Below are 20,812 nucleotides of genomic sequence, written 5' to 3' on the forward strand. Positions count from 1 at the left end.
AAAAGGTTGTAGAAGAGAAGAAGCGAGCTTTCAAAGATTGGTTACAAAATAGGACGAGGGAGTCATATGAGTGGTACAAAGAGAAGTAAAGCACAAAGTAAAGGAGGCAAAGAGGAGAGCAGATGTGAAATGGGGTAAGAGTATGACAGAAAATTTTGAAAGTAATAAAAAGATGTTTTGGAAAGAAATTAAGAGAGGAATAGGAGGCAAAACAAGAAGAAAAGGTAAAAGGTGCAGAAGGAGAGATGATAATGGAAGAGAAGGCAGTTAGGGGAAGATGGGCAGAGTATTTTAGGGAGTTGCTAAATGTGAAGGAGGATAGGGAGGGAAAGATAGTTGCAGTGGGAAGTGGTAAGAAAATGACCATGGTGAGTGAGGAAAATGGAGGAGAAATAAGGAAGGATGAAGTGAAGGCAATGGTTAAGATGATGAAAGCAGGTAAGGCACTTGGTCTGGATGGATCCCATGCAGAATATCTAATGAAAAGGAGGTACAGTGATGGTGGACTGGCTGGTGAGGTTATTTAATGTATGCTGGAGAAAGAGTAGAGTGCCGGAGGACTGGAGGAGTGCCTGTATAGTTCCACTTTACAAGGGAAAAGGGGACAAGTGTGAATGTAGTAGTTTCAGAGGGATTAGCTTGTTAAGTGTAGTTGGGAAGGCTTATGGGAGGATATTGATTGAGAGGATTAGGAGAGGAACAGAGGGAGTAATTGGTGAGGAACAGTGTGGATTTAGGACAGGTAGAGGTTGTGTAGATCAGATTTTTGTTGTAAGACAGATATGTGAGAAAGCTATAGGAAAGGGGAAGGATGTTTTTTTGGCTTTTATGGATCTGGAAAAGGCTTATGACATGGTAGACAGGAAGGCACTGTGGGAGATTTTGTGGATATATGGGATAAGAGGAAAGCTTCTGGGAGCTGTCAAGAGTTTTTACGAGAGTAGTAGAGCATGTGTCAGAATTAGAAATGGAGAGAGTGAGTGGTTCAAGGTAAAGGTGGGACTTTGTCAGGGATGTGTTATGTCACCCTGGCTGTTCAATCTATACATGGATGGGGTGGTGCGAGAGGTAAATGCAAGGGTGGTGGATCAGGGATTGGAGATGATTAAAGAAAATGGAGAAAAGTGGGAGGTGAGCCAGCTGTTGTTTGCGGATGACACTGCGCTTGAAGCAGGATCAGAGGAGGGATTGAGGATGTTGGTGACAGAGTTTGGGAGAGTGTGTGAAAAAAGAAAATTGAAGATAAATTTGGGTAAAAGTAAGGTGATATGAAGTACAAGGGGTGAAAGTGGCAGCAGACTGGCAGTGAGCATTAAGGGTGAGCAACTGGAGGAAGTGGATAGTTTTAGATACTTAGGTGCAAATGTGGCAGGAAAGGGTGGAGTGGGGGTGGAGGTAGAATGTAGATTGAGAGAAGCGAGTAAATGCCTTGGTGGATAAAAGAGTGTAATGAAGAATAGACATTTGGGAATGGATGCTTAGAGGATACCATGAAGAAGTGATTGTGCCAACAGCACTGTATGGTGCAGAAACATGGATCATAAGAGAAGAAGAGAGAAGGAGTTTGAATGTGTTTGAGATGAGGTGTCTGAGAAGTATGATGGGGTTTACTAGGCTGGATAGAGTGAGAAATGAGGTAGTAAGGAGGAGAACAGGGGTGGTAAGGGAGTTGGGAGATAGGGTTGATGAAAGAGTATTAGGATGGTTTGGACACATGGAAAGAATGAGTGAAGAAAGACTAGTAAAAGAGGTATGGAAGGCAGATGTGGAGGGAGTGAACATGAGGGGGCGTCCTAGGATGAGATTGATGGATGGGGTGAAGGGGGCTTTGGGGAAGAGGGGAATGTCTGTTGAGGAAGGATGGGAGAGGACAGAAGACAGGGGTGAATGCAGAATGGTTGTATATGGATGATGCTGTGATGCATGAGGTGGAATGGGTAGGGGGATGGGGGGTGAGGTAGTATTTGTGAGAAAATTTTGACGCAGCCCAAAGGGATTTCTCCCTGTCTTCTCCTTTTCTGCATGGGGGGACAGAGAAGGGTGTCGCCGAATTAATGAAGCAGCCTTGCTGTGGATGTGCTGTGTCTTGCAACACTGCCTCTGACCCAGGGCAGTGGACAGGGTGCAGGGATGACCCGTCATCCAGGAGGTGCTAAGATAAGAGGGAGGGTGGAGGGGGGTGAAGTACATTTAGGGATGGAATAGGTGGGAACAGTTTTATGCCTTTTTCTTTTTGGCTACCAAATGTATGTATATTTATTTTTCCATGAAGAATGGCCTGGTCACCAACATTCCCTCTAAGCTGTACCTAGTTCTATTATATGGGAAGGGGAGCTATACTCATAGTGATCCGTCTTTGTATCTCTCAGCTTCTAGTATTTTTTTTTTTTTTTTTTTTTTTTTTTTACATCTTCAGATCTCTTCTATGACTATTCTTTTTGAGTTTCTTTTCATGTCCTCTTTTTTTTTTCTTTTATCCCACTTTAATAAGTCTTCTCTGTCAAGGACTTCCATGCCTTTCATGATTCTGCAAATGGTCAATAGGTAATGGTGACATATAATGTTCCTTGTTTGTTGTACATACTTATTTGTAATATTGTTTATTTATTATTATATATTTTATATATTATTGTGAGAACTAAGTGTTCATTTAAGGGTCTATATGGGGTGCCCCTATGGACCAGAGTCACACATCATTTTGTCTGTGATAAAGGAAAACTCTGTTCATAGAGAAATGATGACACTTTTATATTACGACTGTCCCTCCGTTATGCTGTCCCCCAACCCCATGTTACTGTCCTGTACCATTTCTCTGAATATTCATTTCCTTTTTTCGCCTACCCTGTGCTGGGGGAAGAGAATACTGCCACCAATTCTTTCCACTTGAGTCGTAAGAGGCGAGAAAAAACGGGACGGGGGATGGGATTAGGAGTCCTACCTGTAGTCCTAAAGGGGACATTCTTAAAAAAATAAAGACATAAAAGGGTCTGGGAGTTTTCCAACCAGTACCCTAAGGTTTGGGTCTTTTAATGTGCATAGATGTGGTACAGGTGAGAGTAAAAGGGAAGAGATAGGCAGTATGTTTGTGAGAAGAAAGATGGATGTGCTGGCTTTCAGTGAAACTAAAATGAAAGGAAAGGGTGAGTGTAAGTTTAGGAGTGTAGCTGGGAGGTACTCAGGAGTGAAGAGGGGACAAGGGAGAGAAGGGGTGGCTATACTTGTAAGTGAAGAGATAAGTAAGTGGGTAGTGGAGTGGAAGGAGGTTTCATCAAGGCTGATGTGGATGAAGGTGAAGCTGGGAAGGGAGATGTGGGTTTTTGTGGGTGCGTATGAGCCTGCTAGTGAGAAGAGCGTAGAGGAAAAGGAGGCTTTTTGGATAGATTTAAATGAGTGCATAGAGGAAGGGAGAAATGTCAATGTAGTAGTATTGGGAGACCTTAATGCTAGGGTAGGAAATGAACCAATAGACGGAGTGATTGGGAAGTATGGAGTTCAAAGTAAAAATTGTGGAGAATTGATGGTGGAGATGTGTCTTGAAAGAAATTTGATGATAGCAAATACAGTGTTTAGGAAGAAAGTCAAGCATAAGTACACATGGGAGAGGGTGGTGGATGGAAGGGTGGTAGATAGAGTGTTAACCCCTTCCATACGATGCCGCACACGTAGGCGTCATGGGGAGCGAGTGTATTCGCGAGGCTGCCATATCGGCGTCTTGATTATATTTATTGTAGTCGCCCCTCCATAATGACATTCTTTCTAATTCTTTTGTAATCGCATTTTCTATGGTTATCAAAATTCACGTGTGAAGAGAGAACGATCGATATAAGCGGTGACTATATTTTATGATGCGAGTATTATTACGACACGTCGTACGGCTGGCATTGGCTGCTGCCACCGAGATCTAAGTCCATGACGCCTACGTGTGCGGCACCGTATGGAAGGGGTTAATAGACTATATAGTGGTGACCAGGGGTATGGAAGGAAGAGTTAAGGATGTACATGTTCTAAGGGGAGAGAGTGGGGGAATATCAGATAATTTTCTGGTGGAATGTAAATTGGGAGTGGAGAATAGGTGGAGAAAGAGGAAAAGGGCAGAACGTAGGGAGGTACTTAGATTGAACTGCTTAAATGAAAAAGAAAAGGAGAAGGAGTATAAGAAGAAGCTGAGAGAGGAATGGGAGGGAGTGAAGGATAGAGTACAACTAGGAGTGGAGGAATGGGGATGGTTCAAGGAGGGAGTCATAGGGTGTGCAAAGATGGTGTGTGGAACAAGGAGGGCAGGAGGAAATAGAAGGAAGGGTAGTGAGTGGTGAGATGATGAAGCAAAGAAGGGTGTAGAAGAGAAGAAACAGGCATTCATAGATTGGCTACAAATTAGGACGAGGGAATCATGTGAGAGATACAAAGTAAAGAGAAGGGAAGTTAAGCATAAGATAAAGGAAGCAAAGAGGAGAGCAGATGTGAAATGGGGTAAGAGTATGACAGAAAATTTTGAAAGTAATAAAAAGATTTTTTTGAAAGAAATTAAAAGAGTAAGAGGAGGTGAATCAAGTAGAGAAGAAAAGGTAAAAGGTGCAGATGGAAAGATGATCATGGAAGAGAAGGCAGTGAGAGGAAGGTGGGCAGAGTATTTTAGGGAGTTGCTAAATGTAAAGGAGGATAGGGAGGGAAAGGTAGTTGCAGTGGGAAGTGCAAAGAAAAGGAGAGTGATGAGTGAGGAAAATGGAGGAGAAATAAGGAAGGATGAAGTGAAAGCAGCTGTTAAGATGATGAGAGCAGGTAAGGCACCTGGTCTGGATGGATGCCATGCAGAATGTCTGAAGAAAGGCAGTAGAGTTATGGTGGACTGCCTGGTGAGGTTATTTTATGTTTGTTTAACTCCTTCGATACGATGACGCCTACGTAGGCGTCATGAGGAGCAAGTGGGTACACGAGGATGCCGATGTCGGTGTCTTGATTATATATATTGTAGTTGTACCTGTGTGACCCCCATACTCTGTAAACTGGCTTCATCATATTTTCTATGTTTATCAAAATTCACGGGTGAAAGAGAACGAGCAATACTGCAGTAAATTTATTTTTTATAATGCGAGTATTATGACGCAACATTGCACGTCTGGCAGCTAATGCTGCCCGCGAGATTTTGGCCTGTATTGAAGGGGTTAAGAGAGGGTAGAGTGCCGGAGGACTGGAGGAGTGCCTGTATAGTTCCACTTTACAAGGGAAAGGGGGACAAGTGTGAGCATAGTAGTTTCAGAGGGATCAGCTTGTTGAGTGTAGTTGGGAAGGCTTATGGGAGGGTCTTGATTGAGAGGATTAGGAGAGGAACAGAGGGAGTAATTGGTGAGGAACAGTGTGGTTTTAGGACAGGTAGAGGTTGTGTAGATCAGATTTTTGTTGTAAGACAGATATGTGAGGAAGCTATAGGAAAAGGTAAGGATATTTTTTGGGCTTTTATGGATTTGGAAAAGGCTTATGACAGGGTAGACAGGAAGGCACTGTGGGAGGTAATAATAATAATAATAATAATAATAGGTTTATTGAAATAGCAGTGATACACTGACAATAGTACAATACAGTAATTATATGAGTAATACGCCTAGTCTAAATTTAACAGTCATACGCTAACAATAATGCAATACAGTAATTATATGAGTGATATGCCTAGTCTAAGTTTTATAATGAGTTTATTGTGCGAACAATGGATGGAATAGCACTGTTCTTGTATCAGTCAGTCCTCGGTGCTCTGATGGGTTGGATCTTGTTTGAATGTCGTGTGGCATACTGCAGATACATGGGATAGGAGGAAAGCTGTTAAGAGCAGTCAAGATTTTTTACAAGAGTAGTAGAGCTTGTGTTAGGATTAGAAATGGAGAGAGTGAATGGTTTGAGGGAAAGGTGGGACTTCATCAGGGATGTGTTATGTCGCCCTGGCTGTCAATCTTTACATGAATGGGGTGATGCGAGAGGTGAATGCAAAGGTAGTGGGTCAGGGGTTGGAGATGGTTAAAGAAAATGGAGAAAAGTAGGAAATACGCCAGTTGTTGTTTGCTGACGACACTGCGCATGTAGTAGGATCAGAGGGAGAGAGGAAGTTAGTGACAGAGTTTGAGGTGTGTGAAAGAAGGAAGTTGAAGATAAATATGGGCAAAAGTAAGGTGATGAGATGTACAAGGGGAGAGAGTGACAGCAGGCTGGAAGTGAGCATTAAGGGTGAGAGACTGGAGGAAGTGGATAGTTTTAGATACTTTGGTGCAAATGTGGCGGGAAAGGGAGGAGTGGGGGTGGAGGTAGAATGTAAATTGAGAGAAGCAAGTAAATGCCTTGGTGGATTAAAAAGTATAATGAGAAATAGACATTTGGGAATGGATGTAGGAGGAGGTTATATGAAGAAGTGATTGTGCCAACAGCACTGTACGGGGCAGAAACATGGAACATAAGAGAAGAAGAGAGAAGGAGTTTGAATGTGTTTGAGATGAAATGTCTGAGAAGTATGATAGGGGTTACTAGGCTAGATAGAGTGAGAAATGAGGAGGTGATGAAGAACAGGGGTGGAAAGGGAGTTGGGAGATATGGTTGATGAAAGAGTATTAGGATGGTTTGGACACATGGAAAGAATGAGTGAAGAAAGATTAGTAAAAGAGGTGTGGAAGGAGTGAATATGAGGGGGCGTCCTAGGATGAGATGGATGGATGGGGTGAAATGGTCATTACAAAAGAGAGGAATGTCTGTTGAGGAAGAATGGGAGAGGAGAGAAGATAGGGGTGAATGGAGAAGGGTTGTGTATGGAGGATGCTGTGATGCATGAGGGGGAGTGGGTGGGGGATGGGGAGTGAGGAAGTATGTATGAGAAAAAATTTGACGCAACCCGAAGGGATTTCTCCCATGTCTTCTCCTTTTCTGTATGAGGGGATGGAGAGTGGGGGGGGGGTCGCTGAATTTATGAAGCGGCCTTGCTGTGGATGTGCTGTCTTGCAACACTGTTTCTGAACAAGGGCAGTGGACAGGATGCAGGGATGACCTGTCATCCAGGAGGTGCTAAGATAAGAGGGAGGGAGGAGGGTGGAGGAGAGTGGAATATTGTGGGGGTTGAGATCGGTGGGAGTGGTTTCTATACCTTTTTCTTTTTGGCTACCCGCCCATGTAAGGGGGAAAAAGCCTTTGGTGTATGTATGTATGTATGTTTTTCCTGACAAGTCTGAGCTTGTTGGCGTTGCTTGGCGTCGGATTCAGTCTTGGTTCAGCTTACAAAGTGACCGCACACTTGTCTTTGTAGTGCTTTATCCCATTTTCTTAATTGGTTTAATTGGCCACTCCTGGTACAAATAGATCTCCACTTTCTCTTTGTTCCAGGGTTGGTAGTTTCAGTTTAGACAATCTTTGTTCGTATGTCAATTTTAAAAGTGTTGGTGCCATCTTTGTCATTGCTCTTTTGATTTTTTCTAATTTCTTTATATTCTTTTTAGTACTGGGTGTCCATAATGTCACAGCATACTCTAATCTTGGTCTTATCAGTGTGACTAAATTTTTTTTACCATTACCTAAGCCAAGTAATTAAAAGCCACCTTTATTGATCTTAGTAAATTGTAGGTTTCTATGACTATTTTGTTTATATTCTTGTCTGGTGACATGTCTTTGGTGATCATTACTCCTAGGTCCTTTTCCAAGCCAACTTCCTTTGCTTCCTTTGTACAGATTTTATATTGTCCTGATATTCTTTTTTTTTTTACTTTTTCCAAACTATTATATTACATTTCTTAATGTTGAAGTTCCAGTCTTTGTAGTGATTCAGTCTTTTTCTGTACTTTCTGGAGTAGAACAGGGGTGGAAAGGGAGTTGGGAGATAGGGTTGATGAAAGAGTATTGGGATGGTTTGCACACATGGAAAGAATGAATGAAGAAAGACTCTTCCATACTGGAAGACAGAGGTGGAAGGAGTGAACATGAGGGGTCGGCCTAGGACGAGATGGATGGATGGGGTAAAAGGAGCATTGGGAAAGAGGGGAATGTCTGTTGAGGAAGGATGGGAGAGGACAGAAGATAGGGGTGAATGGAGAACGGTTGTGTATGGATGATGCCGTGATGCATGAGGGGGTTGGGTGGGGAGATGGGGGTTTGAGGGTGTATGTATGAAAAATAGATTGACACAGCACAAAGAGATTTCTCCCCATCTTCTCCTTTTCTGCATGAGGGGATGGAGAGAGGGGGTCACCAATGTAATGAATCAGCCTTGCTGTGGATGTGCTGTGTCTTGTAACACTGTTTCTGACCCAGGGCAATGGACAAAATGCAGGAATAACCCGTCATCCAGGAGGTACCAAGATAAGAGAGAGGATAGAGGGGAGTGGAGTATGTAGGGGATGGAATGGTTGGGAGTGGTTTCTATGCCTTTGTTTTTTGGCTACCTCACTTGTAAGGGGGAAAAAGCCCTTGGTATATATATGTATATATTTTCTTTTGTAGTTTTGTGTCATCTGCAAAGAAGTTCATACAACATTCTACACCTTCAGCCATATCATTTATATATATAGCAAACATTATCGGAGTTACTGAACCTTGTGGGACTCCACTTATCATTTCTTCCCAGATCGAGTTTTTATCTCTAAGTACCACCCTCATTTTTCTCCCATGCAAAAAAGCTTCCATCCATTTCATTAATTTTTCTTGTACACCTGTTGTTTCAAGTTTTCTTTGTAGCTTTTTGTGTGGTACTTTATCAAATGTCTTTTTTAAATCCAGGAAAGCACAATCTGCCCATCTGTCCCTTTCTTGCATTATATATATTTATCTTGAATAAAAACAAATTAATTTGTGGCACATGATCTTCCTTGTCTAAAAACAAATTGTTTTGGATTTAGTATATTGTTTTCTTCTAGATGATTAGTCCATTTACTTTTGCAGACTTTTTCACATATTTTAACTATTGTGCTTGTAAGGTTATCAAATTATATTAAAATTCATTCAGTAAAGAAGTTCCACCTAAACATTATCTTATAAATTCTCTAAAGATATGGTAACTTGCAAACTGGCAAACCAATACATGCTTTTTTTTTGTTTTTTTTCTAACTCTACTTTCATTGTAAATGAAATGAATATTAATTTGTTGGGTCATTGCTTTGTGGAGGTAATATGTAATACAAACTTACAAATTGTGCATATTTGCTTAAATGATCAGATGATGACTCACACAGTGACAGTCAAACGAATCGAATGTACCTGAAAACGCTCCGCGAGCTAGCGCTAAATCTAGGGATTCTTCAACTGAAAATTGGCGATTTACCTAGTAAACAGATCAGAAGGGGGCAATGATGATTGGTACCATGATGTAGCAAAGTGATTTAAGTTTAACAAGAATAGAAAAAAAAGATGATAAATTGACATACACAGAGACAACCAAAAGAAGATTAGGTATGAGTAAGTATGAAACACCTTTGGGAGTGGTTAGAAAGAAAATATGCAACATAGACAGTCCTAGATATAAATATGAATAATTCCATGGATTCAGAACAGAAAGAGGTATCGACCTCAAAAGCATACTAATAAACCAAGAAATATTTGAAATGAAAAGGGATATTGTTAAATGGATAAGGGAACATAACCAATTAGACAAAGAAGTGAGTGAATTGAGGAAGGAAAATGCACTATTAATTACGGAAATGGAAGAAATGAAAAGGGAACTGGCTAAAGTAAAAAATGATAATGAAAAGATGAAAAGTGAAGACAAACATAAATGAAACTTTGTTGAGGGAAATTAATGAAAAGATATTAATAGAGGCAGGCAAAGTTGGTGAAAATATAAAACAAAAATCAAACATGATGGAAATCAAAAACCAAATGAAAGACAAAGAAAACCAATAAATAGTATTTAAAGAAATAGTCAAAGAACAAATGAAGGAAAGTACAAAAGACACAGTGATAGAAGTAATAAAGGAAAAAAGAGATTGGGTAAGAGACACAATAGACAAAAAAAAAATGTATTGTAATCTATGGTATCAAAGAGAAACATGGACTAATAAGTTTCCAAAGGGAAAAAGAGGAGAAGAATGTAGTGACAGAGATACTAAGAGAAATACAGGAGGAGGGGCAAGGACTTGAAAAGGCAATAGAAGAAATCTACAGGATGAGCAAATATTCTGAAGAGAAGAATAGACCTCTCAAAAAAAAACTTAAATCACAGAGGATAGCAGAAGAAATATTAACAAACGTAGGAAAACTAGCAAAAAGTAAAAACTACAAAAGTCTATGGATAAAAAAGGAATTGAGTGATGAGGAAAAAGAAAAGGGAAAAACACTTAATGAGGAAGGCAAGGAAAAGAACGAGAAAAGAATAGAAAATGAAAGGAAGGAGTGTTGTTGGAGAGTGATAGACTTGAGACTGAGGAAATGGTACACAAGGGAAAAGGAAGTTAAGAAGAAAAGAAAGATAAGGGAAAAAATTAAAGATAATATATACCAACATAGACGGATTGATATCAGGAATCGATGAATTGAATCTGGAACAAGAAAAACTAGACATAATGGGGATTGTGGAGACAAAATTGAAAGGATCATTACCACCAAATAGTATAGGCCAAGGATTATATAATTGTTGGTACAGAAATAGAGAAACAAAGCAGGGTGGAGGAGTGATGTTGCTAACCAAGAAAGGCCTAAATGTGACAAAAATCACAGAAGGAGAGAACAATGTGGAGTTGATTATGACGAGTTGAGGATAGAGATATGAAAAATAGATAGTATGCAGTGATTTATATCCCACCTAAAACTCGTGCATGGAATGAAAGTGAACGCTCCAAAATGCTGGAAGACACAAGAAAAACACTAAATGAAATACTAAAGAAGGAAATTAGTAATGGGTGATTTTAACTCAAAAGAGATATGTTGGGAAGAAATGACTGTGAAAGGTGAAGATCACTGGGGAAACATATTACTGGAAATGACCATTGATTACACATTGACACAATGGGTCAAGGAAAATACCAGATATAGAAATAATGATGAACCCTCAAGATTGGATTTGATATTCACATCAGAACCCAAAATTGTGGATAAAATCGAATACAAGACACCAATTGGAAAAAGTGATCACATACTACTAGAACTAGAATTAAATGATGAAACAAATATAGAAATTAACAAAAAGCACAGGAAAGGAAGACTAATGTATAATAAAACAGATTTTGAGAAACTTAGAAAATTATTTCGAGAAGCAAATTGGGAAAAATTTAATAATGAAAAAAGAAAGGTGGAATAGAAATGGACAATATGGAAGAAAATCTATAATCAAGGAGTGGATAAGTATGTACCTAGACAAAAAAGTACCGTATTTTCCGGCGTATAGTGCGCGACTTTTTTCCGTTGGAAGGGCCTAAAAATTGGGGGTGCACGTTATCCGGTGGTGCGCATTATCTACGGCCTACAATAAAAATTCTGCGGCTGTGTGTGTAATTTTTTTCACAACAACGTGACGATGTTGGCCGTCATAAAGTCGGGACGGCACACTTCTCCGTGACGTTCCGTGAGAACAAGAAGAACAGCCATGGTGACATGAAAGAATACGCCAGCATGGGCTACCGTATATAAATATTTGGTATAGGTAGGTATCTATCGAATCTTATTTTTCATATTTAAATAGGCCTAAATACCATGAAACATGATCAATATTCATGATATTTGCCCTTGTTCACAGCATCCTAGTTTGAATTTTTATGTTGGCTTTGTTGCTTCACTTTAGGTATGGTACAAATTCCGTTGCGGCCGTTCATAAACTCGTGTCAAACACCTGACTACAACACCCTCTTTCGGGAGTTATATTAACTAAACGTCACCTCGATGACTGTCCTATTTCACCACTGTCATTGCAGGTTCAAAGCTAAAACGAAACAGTCTGTAGTTTGATTCAGTATTAAATAAAAAATGGTAAGGACGAATTATTTCCTCAAGATATAAAATGAACATTTTCTGTAAAAATCCCGAAATATTTCTGTATATTTTACTTTCAATAAACATTTTTAGATCATATTTCCTACAAACTATTTAAGCTACAAAGTAATAAGGGACCAACGCACAACATGGTTCTCGATTCTCTCGCTAGATGGCGATCGGGCATGCGCGTTATACGTCGGTGCGCGCTATCTGTGTACTGAGATAACGAAGTGCATGGGTGTGCATTATAACCCGATGCGCATTTAAGCCGGAAAATACGGTAAAGGGTATATATAAAATCCTGGTATAATAAAAAGTGCCGGGAGGCAAAATACAGAAGAGATAAAGCCTGGAAAAGGTAGAAGGAAAAAAAACTGAGAAATGGAAAATATATACCAAACTAAGACATACATACATGGTGGGGGTAGCCAAAAAGAAAAAGGCATAGAAACCACTCCCACCCATTCCATTTCCTATACATTCCACTCCCCTCCTCCCTCCCTCCTATCTTGGCACCTCCTGGATGACGGGTCATCCCTGCATCCTGTCCACTGCCCTTGGTCAGAAGCAGTGTCGCAAGACAACACATCCACAGCAAGGCCGCTTCATAAATTCGGCGACCCCCCCTCTCCGTCCCCCCATGCAGAAAAGGAGATGGGGAGAAATCCCTTCGGGCTGTGTATTTTTTTTTTTCCCCATACTTCCTCACCCCCCTATCCCCCACCCACTCCCCCTCATGCATCACAGCATCATCTATACACAACCCCTCTCCATTCCCCCCTATCATCTGTCCTCTCCCGCCCTTCCTCTACAGACATTCCTTTCTTTTGTAATGCCCCTTTCACCCCATCCATCCATCTTATCCTAGGACGCCCCCTCATATTCACTCCTTCCACCTCTGCCTTCCACACTTCTTTTACTAATCTTTCTTCACTCATTCTTTCCATGTGTCCAAACCATCCTAATACTCTTTCATCAACCCTATCTCCCAGTTCCCTTTCCACCCCTGTTCTCCTCACCTCCTCATTTCTCACTCTATCCAGCCTAGTAACCCCTATCATACCTCTCAGACATTTCATCTCAAACACATTCAAATTTCTTCTCAATTTCTCTCTCATGTTCCATGTTTCTGCCCCTTACAATGCTGTTGGCACAATCACTCCTTCATATAACCTCCTCATAGCATCCATTCCTAGATGTCTATTTCTCATTACCTTTTTCAATCCACAAAGTCATTTACACGCTTCTCTCAATCTACATTCTATCTCTACCCCCAAGTATCTAAAATTATCCACTTCCTCCTGTCTTTCACCCTTAATGCTCACTTCCAACCTGCTGTCACTCTCTCCCCTTGTACATCTCATCACCTTACTTTTGCCCATATTTATCTTCATCTTCCTTCTTTCACACACCTCAAACTCTGTCACTAACTTCCTCAATCCCTCCTCTGATCCTGCTACAAGCGCAGTGTCGTCCGCAAACAACAACTGGCTCACCTCCCACTTTTCTCCATTTTCTTTAATCATCTCCAACCCCTGACCTTTGCATTCACCTCTTGCACCACCCCCATCCATGTAAAGATTGAACAGCCAGGGCGACATAACACATCCCTAACGAAGTCCCACCTTTACCTCAAACCATTCACTCATTCCATTTCTTATCCTAACACAAGCTCTACTACTCTCGTAAAAACTTTTGACTGCTTTTAACAGCTTTCCTCCTATCCCATATATCTGCAGTACCTCCCACAGTGCCTTCCTGTCTACCCTGTCATAAGCCTTTTCCAGATCCATAAAAGCCCCAAAAAAATCCTTACCTTTTCCTATATCTTTCTGACATATCTCTCTTACCACAAAAATCTGATCTACACAACCCCTACCTGTCCTAAACCCACACTGTTCCTCACCAATTACTCCCTCTGTTCCTCTCCTAATCCTCTCAATGAATATCCTCCCATAAGCCTTCCCAACTACACTCAACAAGCTAACCCTCTGAAACTACTACACTCACACTTGTCCCCCTTTTCTTTGTAAAACGAAACTATACAGGCACTCCTCCAGTCCTCCGGCACTCTACCCTCTCTTAAACAAACATTAAATAACCTTACCAGCCAGTCCACCATAACTCTACCTCCTTTCTTCAGACATTCTGTATGACATCCATCCAGACCAGGTGCCTTACCTGCTCTCATCATCTCAACAGCTGCTTTCACTTCATCTTTCCCTATTTCTCCTCCATTTTCCTCACTCATCACTCTCCTTTTCTTTGCACTTCCCACTGCAACTACCTTTCCCTCCCTATCCTCCTTCACATTTAGCAACTCCCTAAAATACTCTGCCCACCTTCCTCTCACTGCCTTCTCTTCCATTATCATCTCTCCATCTGCACCTTTTTCCTTTTCCTCTCTACTTGATTCACCTCCTCTTTCTCTTTTAATTTCCTTCCAAAACATTTTTTTATTGTTTTCAAAATTTTCTGTCATACTCTTACCCCATTTCACATCTGCTCTCCTCTTTACTTCCTTTATCTTATGCTTAACTTCCCTTCTTTTTACTTTGTACCTCTCATACGATTCCCTCGTCCTAATTTGTAGCCAATCTATGAATGCTTGTTTCTTCTCTTCTACACCTTTCTTTGCTTCCTCATCCCACCACTCACTGCCCTTCCTTCTATTTCCTTCCGCCCTCCTTGTTCCACACACCATCTTTGCACACCTTATGACTCCCTCCTTGAACCATCCCCATTCCTCCTCCACTCCTAGTTCTACTCTATCCTTTATGCCCTCCCACTCCTCTTTCGGCTTCTTCTTATACTCATTCTCCTTTTCTTTTTCATTTGAGCAGTTCACTCTAAGTACCTCCCTACCTTCTGCCCTTTTCCTCTTTCTCCACCTATTCTCCACTCTCAATTTACCTTCCACCAGAAAATCATCTGATATTCCCCCACTCTCTACCCTTAGAACATGTACATCCTTAACTCTTCCTACTATACTCCTGGTCACCACTATATAGTCCATTAACGCTCTATCTACCATCCTTCCATCCACCACCCTCTCTCATGTGTACTTATGCTTGACTTTCTTCCTAAACACTGTATTTGCTGTCATCAACTCTCTTTCAAGACACATCTCCACCATCAATTCTCCACTACGATTTTTACTTTGAACTCCATACTTCCCAATCACTCCGTCTATTGGTTCATTTCCTACCTTAGCATTAAGGTCTCCCAATACAACTACATTGACATTTCTCCCTAATCCCTCTATGCACTCATTTATATCTACCCAAAAGGCCTCCCTTTCCTCTACGTTCTTCTCAATTCCAGGTCCATATGCACTTACAAAAACCCACATCTCCCTTCCCAGCTTCACCTTCATCCACATTAGCCTTGATGAAACCTCCTTCCACTCCATTACCCACTTACTTATCTCTTCACTTACTAGTATAGCCACCCCTTCTCTCCCTCGTCCCCTCCTCACTCCTGAGTACCTCCCAGCTACACTCTCAAACTGACAGTTATGTTGAGAAGAAAAGAGAAATTATGAAAAGGACATAATAGACAAATGTAAAGCTCAACCCAAATTATTTTATAGATATGTAAATGGCCAGCTAAAATATAAACAGGAAATACTTAAATTACGTCAAGTTAACAGAGCATACACAGAAGATATAGAAATGGCAGATATTATGAACAAACATTTCAAATCTGTATTCACCTAAGAGGAAAAAAATCTACAGAACTGTGATCAAAGAATTGAAGTAAGATTTCCTCCAATGTAGAAATTAAATATTACTGTAGATCAGATGTGGGAAATATTTCAAAATACGCTCACTAAGATGTTTCAAACTTACATTCCTTTTAAGGACAGACGTCCCCCAAATCAGGCTCGCCCAAAGTGGCTCGACAAAGAAACTTAAAAAAGTATTGGTAAATAGAGACAGGCTTATAAGAAATATAAGTGCTCGGGTGCATCTTATGACTATGAAAGTTATGTATCAATACAGAGAGATTTAAAAAAGACAATAAGAAAAAGAAAACGACAATACGAAATGAACATCGCTGAGAAATCCAAAGAGAATCCCAAAGAATTCTATAGTTACATTAGAGATAAAAAGGTTGTTAGGAATCACATTGGTCCACTATTATCTGCTGACGGTCAACTTGAATATTCAAATGAAGGAATGTGTAATATCTTAAACAATTATTTTAGTTCGGTATTCATAAACGAAACACCTGAAAGTGAATTCCAAACTGAAACCTGTGAAAAGTCTGGGGTAAACTTACTCACTACGGTAAATATAACAAAAAAACAAATTAAAAGGTGTATAGACAAACTCAAAGTTAATAAAACACCAGGGCTTGACGGTTGGCATCCAAGAATCTTAAAGGAAATGAAAAATGAGATTGTTGTTCCATTAGAAATTATTTTCAAGAAATCCATCATATCCGGAGATGACCCAAGAGAATGGAAGCTAGCTAACATTACTCCCATATTGAAAAAAGGTGACAAAAAGAAACCAAATAACTATAGGCCTATAAGTTTGACTTCAATCGTAGGAAAAATAATGGAAACTATCATCAGAGATGCTATCGAACGTCATTTAGAAAGTAACCGTTTGATAAATGATAGCCAGCATGGTTTCAGACAGAAACGTTCTTGCATGACTAACTTACTCGAATTATGACAAAAGAAACAATATAGATTTAATATATCTAGACTTTGCAAAAGCTTTTGATACCGTCCCACACGAAAGACTACTTACTAAATTAGCTTTGCATGGAATAAGTGGTAGCCTATTAGGTTGGACTATTAATTGGTTGAATGGTCGAAAACAGAGAGTTGTTTTAAATGGAAAAACTTCTGGATGGAAAAGTGTTGCAAGTGGAGTTCCTCAGGGTTCCGTTCTTGGGCCACTTCTATTCATAGTATATATAAATGATATAGACCATGGACTAGAATCTACTGTTTCCAAATTTGCTGATGATACAAAACTGTGCGGAGTGGCAAATGATCACTCAAACCAATTAGATATTCAAGAAGATTTAGATAATTTACAGCAATGGTCTGAAAAGTGGCTAATGAAATTTAACACAAGTAAATGCAAGGTAATGCACATAGGTAAAAATAACAGTAAGTACAATTACAAGTTATTTGGAAATTCGTTAACAAAAGTGGATAGTGAAAAAGATCTCGGCGTAATTATCAGTAACGACCTCAATTCATCCAAGCAGTATATTTCAGCCTCTGAGAAAGCAAATAAGATTCTGGGACTGATTGCGCGATCTTTTGATTTCAAAAGTCCATCACTCATTAACAAGCTATATAAATCGTTAGTTCGTCCACATTTGGAATATGCTGTTTCCGTATGGACACCGAATCTCATTAAAGACATTGACAGACTGGAAAAAGTACAATGGCGAGCCACAAAACTGATTCCAAATATCAAAAATAAATCATACGAAAATCAACTAAAGCACATGAATCTGTTTTCCCTAAAAAAGTGTAGACTCAGAGGTGACTTGATACAGGTCTTTAAGATTTTAAAGGGAATTGACAACATCAAAAGTGACCAAATTTTCACATTGAATGAGAATCAGACAAGAAACAATGGTCTCAAACTGTCCGGAAATAGATTCAATTTGGAAGTAGGTAGAAACAACTTTGCCAACCGTGTAGTTAATGAATGGAATAAACTTCCTGCACAGGTAGTGCAATGTAGTTCAGTTCGAAGCTTTAAGAATCATTTAGATAAATACCTAAGTAAGATGCTGTAATGATTATAATTTATCTTATATTATTTGTTTTTGTTTTGTTATAATATGTCTGTCTGATTTTCATTTATTATTAGTTATATGTCAATTTATTATTATTTACTATTTACCTGTTTGTTTATTATTTAACTATACCTATGCATTTATTTATGTATTTTATTTGTTATTTACATTATTATAGTTTTTATTTATTATTTTATTATTAATATGATTTTTTCTTTTGCATCCGACCAAGATATGGATCAAAAGGTCTCCTGTCGGCATGCTCCGCCTTTGTAATCCTTTGTAATGAAATAAGGAATCAAATATTATAGCTTGACATTATCAAGTTGCATGGCCCGACGGAGTTGCAAACTGGATACTAAAGGAATGTATAGGTGAACTAATAGGAAAAATATACAAAATAATTGAATGTTGACTCAAAGAAGGAAAATTACGAAAATATACAAAATAATTGAATGTTCACTCAAAGAAGGAAAATTACGAGAAGACTGGAAAAATGTCAATATAGTGCCAGTATATAAAGGGGGAAATAAGGAAGACCCAACAAATTATAGACCAGTGTCCCTAACAAGTACAAAAGTTAAAATTTGTGAGAGAACCATCAAAGATGGATGGACAAAATATACATACATACATATACCAAGGCTTTTTCCCCCTTACAAGGGAGGTAGCCAAAAAGGAAAAGGCATAAAATCATTCCCACCCATTCCATCCCTGAATACACTCCACACCCCTCCACCCTCCCTCTTATCTTAGCACCTCCTGGTGCTATACTGAACCCAAGGCAATTTGGATTCAGACAAGGAAGATCATGTACTACTAATTTGAGTTGTTTCTATTCAAGATTGATAGATATATTGCAAGAAAGGGATGGCTTGGCAGACTGTGCCTTCCTGGACCTACAAAAGGCATTTCATAAAGTACCACACAGAAAATTGCCATATAAACTGGGAACAATATGAGACATACATGGAAAACTATTGAATTGGATGGAGGACTTCCTACATGGAAGAAAAATGAGAGTGGTGCTCAGAGACAAATATTCAAAATGGGAAGAAATGAGTAGTGGCATCCCACAGGGGTTAGTGCCTGGATAAGGAGATGATTAAGAAAATATTACAAACACTGGATAAGGAGATGATTAAGAAAATATTACAAACACTGATAAGGCCAAAACTGGAATATGCAGTGCTGATATGGTCACCAGTACAAAAAAGAATATAAGAAAATTAGAAAGAATACAAAGAGCAACGACAAAGATGGCATATGAATAATAACTGGCCGAACTGGAATTGCCAACCCTGGAACAAGGAAGAGAACAAGGGGACCTACTAACCATCTACAAAACTATGAAATGAAAAGAACACCTTGATAGAGAGGACTTATTAAAGTGGGACAGAGGAAAAACGAGAGGACATGCAATGAAACTCAAACAGGATAACTACAAAAGAGACCTGAAGAAGAAAAGCTTCCGACACAGAGTGATAGATATATGGAACAAATTGGATGAAAAAATAGTGTGCAAACACAATACTAGAATTTAAGAACAAACTTGATCTTGCGAGATATAAAAACGGGTCATCGCAAGCACAGCTCCCCTTCCTGTTTAATACAACTAGGTAAATACATGGGTGTGCACATACTTTTCAGAGAAACCAAAGTTTGCACACAAGCAAATTTCTGCACATGCAGCAAAGAATTAGAAGGAACATTGCTGGTCACCTCTCTTATAAGGGGGAAAAGATCAATTTATATGTATGTATGAATAATGTTATACATTGTGCCAGTATTTCATTTATACTCTTTATTTGTATTGGCAGAAAACACTTTTGCCATGGAGCTGCCCTCTGTCTTAGTGAGGATGAAAGTCGCCTTAAAAGGGAGTCATGGCTGGCTCTTACCAACCTGGAGCTTCTAGTTAGTCTGCACTTAGTCTCCAAGCAGGGATCTTCAAGTGTGTAAGTATTTAATTGATCCTTGAATGATGAAGGAGTATTCACTATCACTTGTGAAAAAGTTGAAAATTGCAAGTGAAAGTAATTCCTCTTGGAGGACTCCACTGTACAGTGTGTGGGTGTACTCTTTGATTTGGTTACCCTCCCATATAAAGGAAAAAGACTTTTTGGTCAATCCATTGCCCCAGGTTTCTTTTGCAGGAGACCAACAGCTACCAGGAACTGGCAACAGCTTCAGGGCAGGCCCATGAGTCACTCAGGGAAGAAATATTGTGTTATCTTAGGATTGTTAGTTTTCAAGAAATACTATATACCGTATATTTCCACGTATAAGACGACCCTAAAATCCAAAAATTCACCCCTTAAAATTGGGGGTCGTCTTATACTACCATTATAAAAATCAGACCTTGAATTCTACGTGAGATGACTTGGTAGGCTAGCCTGCCGATAACCACCGATACACAGGAAATGATTCACATTATGATAAGAACTGGTAATAAAGGTAATTAAACCATATTTACCAAATATATCATTGGCATATCTTTATAGTAAATGGCAATTGTTAATAAATTCGAGGAATAATTCTATATTAATGAAATTTCGGTACTTTTAACTACTCTACGTAAACACATTTAACACAGCTGAAAAAAATGTAAACATCAAGCACTGGTTGCGTTCATAGCAACCTTTTTCTTTCGCTAACTTTTCATTAATTTTTAAGACTGAAAATAAAATTTTTGGATTACAGTACATAAACGTTTATTTATCAATAAAAAATATATATTACAGTAGTTGCATTTAAAACATAGAAAATTTAGAAATTATAAAATTATAAAACTTAATTTCTAATCATCATCAATATTACGCATAAAACGTATTTCTAAAACCTTTATTTTCAATGAAATTACATTACATTACATTTAAAACTTAAAACATGATAAAACTTTATTTCTTTATTTATATAAAACCCTTCAAACTCGTCACAATCATCACTCGCTGTTTCGAAAAGTTGTTCGAACATATCACAAGATTCCTCAAATATGCCATCGTAGGGATCCCAGTCCGGTTCTGGTGAGTCGACTTCGGCTTCGTCATCACTTTCATACAATAAATCATCTTCAGTGCCATCCATGGCATTAGAGATTCCACATTTTTTAAAG

General features: G+C 39.2%; 1 protein-coding gene across 5 annotated transcripts in view; it reads left to right on the forward strand.

Annotated features, from left to right (window-relative positions):
• The window catches only part of LOC143037946 (uncharacterized), a 212,025-nt gene that overhangs the window by 170,737 nt on the left and 20,476 nt on the right, over positions 1–20,812 (forward strand). For all 5 annotated transcript variants that reach the window (XM_076206675.1, XM_076206668.1, XM_076206658.1 and 2 more), the window contains one exon: positions 19,518–19,655. In XM_076206675.1, coding sequence (XP_076062790.1) covers positions 19,518–19,655 — 138 coding nt within the window. The remainder of the gene's footprint in view (positions 1–19,517; positions 19,656–20,812) is intronic.

The sequence above is a fragment of the Oratosquilla oratoria genome, chromosome 2, assembly GCF_046742065.1.
Source record: "Oratosquilla oratoria isolate Oo_2021 chromosome 2, ASM4674206v1, whole genome shotgun sequence".
Lineage (NCBI taxonomy): Eukaryota > Metazoa > Arthropoda > Malacostraca > Stomatopoda > Squillidae > Oratosquilla > Oratosquilla oratoria.